At 33.7% G+C, this 10,605-nt stretch overlaps 1 protein-coding gene across 2 annotated transcripts in view; it reads right to left on the bottom strand.

Annotated features, from left to right (window-relative positions):
- Positions 1–367: 367 nt before the first annotated feature.
- LOC129004852 (uncharacterized) overlaps positions 368–10,605 on the bottom strand; it is an 87,472-nt gene continuing 77,234 nt past the window's right edge. For both annotated transcript variants that reach the window (XM_054433525.1, XM_054433526.1), the window contains 3 exons: positions 6,372–6,533; positions 3,832–3,959; positions 368–3,587 (listed from right to left, as the gene is read on the bottom strand). In XM_054433525.1, the coding sequence (XP_054289500.1) occupies positions 3,860–3,959; positions 6,372–6,533 (262 nt within the window). In that variant the 3' untranslated portion in view covers positions 368–3,587; positions 3,832–3,859. The remainder of the gene's footprint in view (positions 3,588–3,831; positions 3,960–6,371; positions 6,534–10,605) is intronic.

Here is a 10,605-nt window from a genome sequence, read left to right as displayed (position 1 = left end):
GCTAGTCTAGATTGTTAGAGTGGTCTGCTAGACTTTTTAAGAGTTAAAACAAAAACTTTAAAAAACGTAAACCTAAACTAAAATTATGGCTTTGACATTCCCTAGTTCTCAAAATTATCTTTCTTTCAACACAAAAATAATGAAAATCTGTCGATTGGTTGATTCGGAATCATGAAATAAAAACCCTGTCATGTTTTTAATATATTATATGATATAGATATAGATAAGTATGCATAACCATTGACTTTTGGACACCGAAGTCAATTGTAGACACAAAACCAATTGTAAAACAACCAGTTTACTTTTACAGTGAACAATTGAAAGTGTAAAAGGGAATAAGATACACAAATAATTAAATTGGATGAATAAAACTGTTTATTCAAAAAAACTTAAATAACATGTCCAAGGTAACTTCAACAAGGTTTCAAAGAGTCATAATGTTAAATTTAAACTTAAAACTCATGTAAAAAATTACCAGATTATTACCAGTACAAGGAAATAGCTTGAAACAGTTGATTGAAATTTAAAGATTACTCTACCGAACGTATCATAAAAAATCATTCAACATAAATAAATTGCAAAATATTTTTTTTCCATTTTTATACATAATAATGGAATATTAAAATATGGAGTTTAAACCAAGGAATTGAATAAAAAATTTTCTTGCACAATTTCAGCAGTTCAAAATGTACTTTTTTTAAAGACTCGCAGCTTTAACTACTGCTTATCTTGTTGTAAAGTAGTATCAGGCACTATTATATTTCAGCATAATTTCATTATGTTTAGTTACAGGTATTTGCAATACATGCTTCTTAAATAAACATCATATAAGTTTTAAAAATAAAATGTTAAGGGGTTCTTCAAACTAAAGGAAAATTAACATACCACTGTAACTAACCCAGTCTGAATTCATAATATTAACAAGAGAATCGACCTGTTTAAAGTTATAACTTAAAAGTTGACAAATAAATCAGAAAAACGTATCGTTACATGGTAAACCAATGGCCTTACAAACAAAAGTTGACATTTAGTTAAGGAGTGTCTTCTTACAAGGAATTAGGAAGTTTCATAACATACATACTAAACTGAAATATTTTGTATCACTAAAATGTCCAGCCAAAAGTCGTATGGTTTTAGTTTCGGCAGATATAAATCAACTCATCCCTATTTTAAGGTTTGACCGCAAAATTCAAGACTTGTTACCGATTTTTTCAAAATTGACAAAATTCATGAATTTGTGGGTACTTTAAACTGTGTAACGGTTTGTAAAACATACTTTTCAACCAAAATATGAAAACGTCATAGTATTAATATTCAACATTCAACTTAACGACATTATAAATGAATACATACAAACTATGTACAATTAACAAGGCTGTACTAAAACGTACATTATGTGAACCTAAGAAATGTAACACAGAAATTGCAATATTGATTTAGTAATACCTCATGCCATCGTAGTTGTGTAAAAATAAATAAAACCATTTCACTTGAAAACAAAACAAATCCAAAATTGGACAATAAAAATTAATAGCCGGAACTGAGTTATATCATAGTTTTTTTCAAGATGTATTCTGTATCCCAGGGTTGTCTGCAGCGAAGGGTCAGTTGTTGATTTTAATGGTTCGGTTAGGGGTTTTTTTAATAAGTTGGGGCTTTTTTTTTAGTTACTGGAATGTTTCTCTCTACTTTTGCAAAAGGAACCACACATGCTTCAAATATAACTCGAGCTTCATGTAGAGGCCTCAATAAATTATGGTATCTTAACAATTGTCAACTGTCAGGATAATATAGGAACGCTGTATGTTATGACAACAACAATATGAGACAAAGGTACCAAAGTGCATTGGCAGATTTGAGACCAAGTACATAACCTAAAAATGTGTGTGTCAAATAAAAGATAAGTAGGCCTACCCATAAAACAAAGGCTATTTTAAGTTATAAATATGACAAAGTTTAAAATGGAAAATAAACAGTTTTACAACAGTGGCCAGCCTAATTGGATGTGTACGATAAAAATACTGTACGGGCCAGAAGGGAAATGTAATAGCCATCATAAAACTATTATTTCCATGATAAAATGTTAAATGGGTGTGGGATTGCATAGTTATCCTAGCAATAAATAGAAGAAGTTGCAAAGGAATAATTGACACAATTTTTATGAGCTCAACTTCTCGATTCATATTGGAACCACTTCACTCGACCTTGAGTAGATACTCTTAAAAACTATTAACTATTAACTAACTGCCCTGATAAAAGTATTAGTGGTATTGTAATTACATCAATATTCTAGTGATAAATATGAAAGTCCAAGCAGAAAATCAGTAGAAAGTAAAAGCAGAAATCTAATAAAACTGTTATGTGCTCTTGACCAATTACCATTACCAGAAAAATTATTGAACAACCGAAAAATCGACTTTTTATATCAATTCTTGGTTTGGGGTTTTTTGCTCAAAACCGGTAAAACTGACAACCAATATTAACAACCAACCCATCCCTAGTGGTCTCCATCGAACTCCTGTTGCGGCCAAGTGAGCTAGGCCAATGCTGTGTTCTGTAATTCATTCCCCATCATTCTAGATGGTTTATACTCATATTAGATATTAGATGATTAGAAGCTGACAATAATGTAAGGGAAAGTCTATGCATCAGTCAAGAATATATTACGTTCTGTGTTAGATTTTATGTACGAAGGGGTCAACCCTTCTTACAACCTATTGCCAGTTGACCTTTCCATGTAAAATTTGAATGAGTAGTTCAGGGAGTTTGCAGAAGACTAAGTACATTTGTACGAGGCTATCAGCAGAAGTTTATCAGTTTTCATCCAAAGATTGATTGAAGTTGAGAAAACTGCACTTGTGTTTCAAGACTACCAGGATCTATTGTTCTTGATTGTCTTATATAGATGTCTATTTCTGTTAAAAATCTCAGGATCACTCACACTGAGATTGCAAGCAAAATCCTTTTAACTTTGGCCAATTCCCTAAGTGAGACTGATGAACAACCAAAGCCAGCCTACACCGTACAAGATAAGACTACATTCAAACTCTCTCCAGCATTTAAGTTCCTGTTCTACGTCTAAACACTTAACTCTGTTTACATACACCAACTACCGGTGGACTTCAATAGCTGTTGACTCCTCAGACCATAGAAATCTTATCACGAAAAGACATTGATACTTGGTGGTAGCAGCAAATTTCCTTCATATTCTTTTCAGGTACTATGACGAGACTAATTGTGCACAGAGTGGAAAATTAAAAGAATCGTGCTGAATGAAGTAAAGAACACGGCTCCAGTCTTATTTAAGATTTGAACTAGCACACTTGACCTCAATGGGAACTTGGTTGAGATCCGTTCATAACAACTTTTATATTCATACACTAAATTGCAATTTCTGCATTAACACTCTTTTTATATCAACACAACAGTATTCATGAGCATACAAAATCACAACTGAGGTCTCAAACAATACAAAAATAGCCCTTTGTACAAAAGAGTTGTTGTAACAATAAAAATAGTTGATAAAAATATTCCTGGTGGTAACACCATTTTTCTTTGTACTTCTATTTAAACTCTCTCAGAGACACCTGAAAAACAGAAAATATTAATATTTAACTAAACCAATGTCACCACTAGTTCATTTTATCGATGTTCTCTAGGTAAAAAATTGGGAGTATTTTATTTTTATCTCATACAGTTTTGTTACCAACAATTTGATTCTTTAGCTAGAGGATCATTTATGGACAGTTTAAACTAAACAAGCCTTTTTCTAAGTATCTAGCTAAAAACTTAACTAAGGTTTATTTCAAGGTTTTGGGTGTTTTTTCTTACCATTACAATGTTGACCACAACGTGGAGATTAAAAAAGGTCCTCGTCATCACTATTCAGTTCTTCTATGAGCACACCCACATCAGTTTGCACTCTTTTAATTTTGTTCATCATCTCCTTGGCCCTTTTCCTGTAAATTAAAGAGAGATGAGAAAACAAAAACAATAACCCCAACACAGCAAACTTACAGACTAAGCAATTTTCAATTTGTTGGATTTTACTATAATATTTCCATAAACAAGACATGTTTATTCCCTATTTAAATAATATTAAAATTAGATTTAACAAGTACCTAGGGTTGCTTAAGCTTCGGGGAAGGTAAAACGTGTTTTTGAATAATGTTGATAAATAGTATAGGATAAAAAAATAAATTTTCCAAATTTAATCTAAATTCATCCATAAACAAGCAAACCACATCAATTTTCTTGTTCTCCATAAGAGTAGCAGTTAAGTTCTCCATAAGAGGGGCCAGGAGAAATAAAACAAAACTTTAATGGGTTTGGACCGCTTTCCCTTAAAAGTGTTTGACTTCATTACAAAAATGCCGTTGGCGTAGATACGAACAAAAAAAAAAAAAAAAAAAAGGGGATCCGCCAATGGTGGGTGTTACTTCAATAACATTGATTTTTAATGAGTACTTAGGTTTCCTGCTACAAGGAAGGTATTAAGGTGGGGGTTTTTATCGTTAATTTAATAGCTTAGTATGTATAGTAACAAAATTTCCAAATTTGATTAAAATAAACTAGCAAACTACAACAGTTTATTTATTCCCCATAAGAATATCATGGGCATTTTAGATTTACAATTTTTTGAATTACCTCCGTGACTGTTAGGCATACTACAATGCCAATATACCAAATTAGTTTTTTTAACCTCTATAAAATGGTTTGGAAAGAAATTGTTTATTTTATCTTTATAGAGTCAAAAATGGGGGAAAAAATTGTACCCCATAAACAGGAGTTCCCATAGTCTGATCATACTGGTTTACGAACTTGTTCGAATAAACGTAGGTTTACACGTTTATACCAAATTTGATTAAAATCGGATGATTTTTGCCCAAGTTATTGCGCTAACGGACGCATATATATAGGCCTACGTATATATATATATAAATATTATGTACGAAGGCTCGGCTCCAAAAACTACTTTGAGGCTCGAGCTTTTTCCAAAACTGTAACGCATAGCGACACGCTATATTTGATATAGTGTGTGCATTTCGCGAAGCCGGGCTGCATGACCAACTCGTTGCCTGCCGCGACTGCATTTTTTGCTGCTCTACCTCCCTACACTCTTGTCCTCAGTCTTTGTCAAAAAACCTCTCCAAAAAACTCCAGGCCTTCTCTTCGATGTTATGGATAAGTGACCATAGTTTAACACATGGAATAATGCTTGGCTAAGTCCTAAGGTAACAAGCGGGGAGCCCTTCTGGCTCACCCGACCATTAAAATGTAGGAATTTACAACTTAGCCGGTTGGCTGCCCTCTGCAGCCAACCTTCTCAAACCTGAAAACTAAACCACATGTTCCCAGAATGTAAATTAATAGTTATCAATCAAATCCATATTTCACATTCAGTATTCAATTTATATATTATCTCATTCAATCATCAATATTAGTAAGTTATTATTCATTTTCAGTTCATACTTGGAAGGATAGGTCTACAGTTAGATAGTTAGTTAAATTAGTGTAAATCAAAGCTGGCTTGGCAAGTGTTCTGCTCTGCCCTCTGGTCCCCAGCAATCTTCCTAATTTTATTGGTAGCAGATTCAGCACGCTAAAACTAAGTTTGGTCCAGATACAGCTATTCCTAACCTATTAGCGTTACCCTGTTTATTCCCTCCTGATTACCCGAATTCCCACTAATATCCCACGCTCTTACACCATCTTATCCCATAACCTCCATATATTTCCCTCCAGCTACATATAATAGTCTTATTCTTCTTCCCCCCCGCTACAAAACCTTGATTGGGATTGGATTGATAACAACTCTTAGGTTCTGGTCCTTTTTTATTAGGGTACTAGCTGTACCCGCGGGCTTTGCCCCGTTTAACTTCATAAGTATTCGCATGGCTCATTCACGTCCTGGTTGAAGTTCGTTCGCTACGCTCACTCACCTTTTGGTTGGAAATTAGCTGTTTTCATAAATTAAAAAAAATAATAGTGCTGCACCCTGTTGGTAATCCTTGTAACTTTTATGCTATTGAACATCATAGAACAGAACCAACTTGTTTAATTGAAACAGCTGTTAAGATTCATTAATTCCTTTTAAATATGAAAAACCATAAGGTTAACATGGGGAACTACAGAGCCACTGGGGCGGAGCCCGAAAGGATTTTTGGGATAATAATATGCTTTAATGTTAATCGGGAATGTGAGCTATCATCATGCCAAATTTCAGCCCAATCCGTCCAGTAGTTTATGCGTGATTGAGCAACACACACACACACACAAACACACACACAAACTCACAAACTTTCAGATTTATAATATTAGTAAGATTCACATTTAAAAATCACCAGGCAATTATTTAATTTACATCTTACCTTAAACTGTTTTCCCTGAATAAAGCTAGAATGTTTTCTGTTGTCATTTCAAAACATAAAATATTTCCATCTTCCGCATAGTAGGTTGATGTTGCTTCTAGAAACTGGTTGATACATTTGTCTCCAACTGTCAATGAAGACTGAGGATAATCTTCCATGGCACTGTAAAATATTAACAATATTGTCATTGTCAGAATGCAAAACAGCTTTGTCTGTAAGTAGTTTCATGTATGCAAACATGTTTAGAGTTAAGAATTAAGAAATTTAACTAATTTCATTTACTATACATTTTTTAAGGATTACGCCTTTTTGGCATGTTGTTTTCAGTGATGGACACCATTTAGCGATCCTATAGCCATCACTTCGGTCATTTGTCTGACAGTTGGGAACAGACCTGTTCAATATTGTCAGTCATAGAAGAAGGTTGTGTTTTCCTTGTCTCTGTGAGTTTTGTGTCCAGTTTTCCTTGTCGCTGTTTTTGTCAAGTTCTTGCAAGGTAAGTTGTGACAATTGTAAGGAGGTTGAATTAAAGAATTCTGATTTAATTGTTTGTTGTAATTATACATGTCAATTAGAATATCGTTACAAGTGTGCTGGGTTTACCTAAGCCATGTTTAAAAAACTAACAAAAGCAAGCAAGATGGAGTGGATCTGTGAACCATGAAAATCAGTCAAGATAAATGGACAAAATGTAGAGGATGCAGAAAAACTAAAAACATTCCTGGAAGGAGTAGTTACACAATTAAAGTGATTGACTGAAAGAATATAATTAATTAAAGAATATATTAAGAAAAAAAAACAATGATCAAATGGTTAAAAGTCTGGGGTGTATAGGAATCCAATATGATGACATTAATATACAGTTAGGGGCAGGGCCGTCGCGTGGTTTTTTGGCGCCCGGGGCGGGATGTTGCCAGGCGCCCCCCCACCCCAAAAAAAGAATGAGTGATGATGTCGCTATATTAGTTTTAATCCCCAGAAACAGACACCTAAAGGGATTGAATCACCTTACAAAAATACTAGAGTCAGGAATCTGGGATTATTATTAGGGATATAAATTACTTAAATTTTGTATGAAAATCTTTTTAATTGATGATAACCAAATCCCAATTAATGTAAGAAAATGTTAAAATGTATAAAAAGTACTATACTGAATATGTTATTAATTAATTCAGAGCAAATTGAAATTAATGCAATGTATGCAAAACCTCAATCCAAACCTACTCTGAATAGAATTTTTATACAGAATAAAAGAAACCCACGTTATCACATTTAGATATGAGATCCTAAACATTAAGTGTAAATAACTCATAATCACTCATCAAACTAAGCTAGGCAGCTCAGCTGAGACTGCCGTAGGAGAAAGGAGTGATTGGGATAGGGGTGGTTCCCAAGGTCGATCGTCGGCCGGTCGGGCGAATTAAGACCGCACACACGTACGGCAGCTACGTGTACAGAGCAACACCACGACTTTGCAATATTAAGATATAAGACATTGCAATATATTAAGATAATTAAGTTGGGACAGAGCTTTCAACTCCACAGTGGAGTTGACTGTTTAGGCTATTATTACTAAATTTAATTCAATACTATATTGATATTAAATTTGGAAAATATTGCAAATTATAAAGTGATTGGTATCAAATAATATGTATTTGTTCAATAAAGGCATACAACGTAATATTTAACAGTCAGTTACACACACGAATAATAGAACTAGTATTCGTGGTTATACATTTCTAAAATACGTTATGTGCATCTAACTTTTTTTAATTTGTTGCATTACTTTTGCGCGGCGCCCCCCTGACTGCGGCGCCCAGGGCGGTCGCCCTGGTCGCCCCACCCACGCGACGGCCCTGGTTAGGGGTTCTGCCAGTTTTGGAGAGAGCGAGATTCAGCAGCTAAATACCAGCAAGATGAGCAGATAAGTACATTGGAAGCAAGCCTAAACCAACTAGAACAATATGGACGAAACAGAAACATTGAGATTAATAAAGTTACCGAGCAATAAATATGTCTCAATTAAGTGAGAAATTTGTTATTCACTGAAGGTTGGTTAGCCCAATTCTGTTGTTAGGGATTTTTATATTAAAAAGTTAAGCCATCAACATGTTTTTTTTATAAAAATAAAATAATTTTAAATAATATTTGTGATTTTGATGGATAAAGATCTGATGTATAGTATAAAATATCAGTTTTCAAGACGTTAGCAGTTTCATTGCTTCAGGTGATAAAAAGCTTTACAAACAGGGAATAACAATTTCATAGGATCAATTAGGAAAAACTGGGATGAATCTTCAGCATCTTTCGGCATTTGTTTTTAAATACTAGAAGATGTCATTTTTACAGGAAATAATATTTTAGAAAGTTTATTAGATATAATGGATTTGTTAAGACTATTTTGACAAGATTTTCAATTTAAGGAAAGATGATAGAGGTGGAGGAATCTTAATTTTAAGCAGAAGGGATTTTACATTGCAAACATAACCATCAAACAGTAGTAATTTTGAAAGCAATGCCACAAAGGTGAAGTTCAATTATTCACTAAATATTGTAGTAGCAGTATACAGACAGCCTGATGGCGCCTTTCAGAAATGAGACACTTTATATTTATTAAATAGTTGAGGTGATTCGAGTAATGAAAGGTAATCTATTAGTAATTGGAGATATAAATCTAGACCTGAAGGACACAGAAAAGAAAAAGTTTCACAAGAGTGGAGATAAGAGCAGGAAAACTGACACAGACATGGAGACTTTTTTTCACCATGCTTAGCTGAGAACATGGAGGACAAAGGTCAGCGCAGACACAGTAAAAGTTAAGAATGTCAAGCCTGACAACTCTTTCCCAGCCCACCAACCGACCAATGTCATCAAACATATCAATGAGGCCTTTCTGGGACAAGTACAGTAGAACCTCTTTAATCCGAACTAATTGGGACCGGGGGTAGTTCGGATTATTGAATAGTTCGTATTACAGAACATATTGTTGTTTTTACATAACAATAGACAAAACATGGCTAAATTGGCTCTTAATTGTTACAGGAAAAGTGAACAAATGCTTTATAAAGTAAAATGCAGTGTTTATTTAATACAGTAGTAAACACAGTTAATAAACAGTACTCTACATTACAATAGAAACAATTACTGTGTGTACGTATACAATAAAGAACTACTGTACTATGTATGGAGTCCAGTTCAATGAGGCGTTCGGATTAGTGGACGTTCGGATTACGGGGGTTCGGATTAAAGAGGTTCTACTGTATTGCATCGGAGAAACTGGCTGTCTGTTTGAAAGTGCTACAAGTGTCAATTAAATTTGTGATAAAACTAGCAGTTACCCGGTGCATGTTGCTGCGCTAACAACTATTATTTTAAATGGTAATTTGTTCTTTATGATAAATAATAAAAATGTATACCAAAAACAAAAATAGAATATTTATTTAATTTAATTGCCAGTGGATAAACAATGTTTTTTGTTTTTTATTATGTGTATAAATATATAAGTCTTTAGACGTACCTACCACCACGTGAGCACATAACAGACAGCTGTATGTTGTGTGCTCACGTGGTGGTAGGTATCGCCAGTTTAAATTTATTTCGAAAACAATGAATTTAGAAGGAATCGTATAATATTTGTACTATTATAACAAAATCTCAAACTAGAAAAAATCAAAAAACCATGGATAATATTATAGATTGTTGGGATGATGAAGAATAGAGATAGCCTTTTTAGGATACATAAAGCACATTCTTGCAATATATCTAATCTAATCTAATTTATACAGCCACATATGTAGCTCACTGACTGACTGACTGATCAGGTATACAAATTCTAACATACTTCTAGAAGAGTTATAGACTTGAAATTTGGCACGATTATAGGTCTTGGCCCTAAGCCACCCAGAAAACTTAAAAAAGTTACACTTTCCTATTTTAACCCTCCCTAAAAAAATTAGAATGGCGGATTTTTAGAAAATTCCGGAAAATTTGTTTTTTTACGTTTGTTGTGGCTAAACCATTGGTTTGATAAAAAAAAAAAAAAAACAGAGAACACTTACTGTGTTATGATTTAAACTAGCTATATTGTAATTAAATGTTTTTTTCTATCTCTACCCCTTCACCCTTATATATTGCCCTAAACTTCTTAAATTTTGGTATTTTTTCCTCATGTTTCTTTGTTTAAACGTCTGTTGTGGCTCAAATGTAGGTCTGATCAAGAAACGGAGAGCACCTA

Source organism: Macrosteles quadrilineatus, unplaced genomic scaffold (assembly GCF_028750875.1).
Source record: "Macrosteles quadrilineatus isolate MER2022 unplaced genomic scaffold, UCM_ALF_1.0 Scaffold_12__1_contigs__length_5162894, whole genome shotgun sequence".
NCBI lineage: Eukaryota > Metazoa > Arthropoda > Insecta > Hemiptera > Cicadellidae > Macrosteles > Macrosteles quadrilineatus.
Note: the sequence above shows the minus strand (reverse complement) of the source record. Positions and strands in the feature narration are given on the sequence as shown.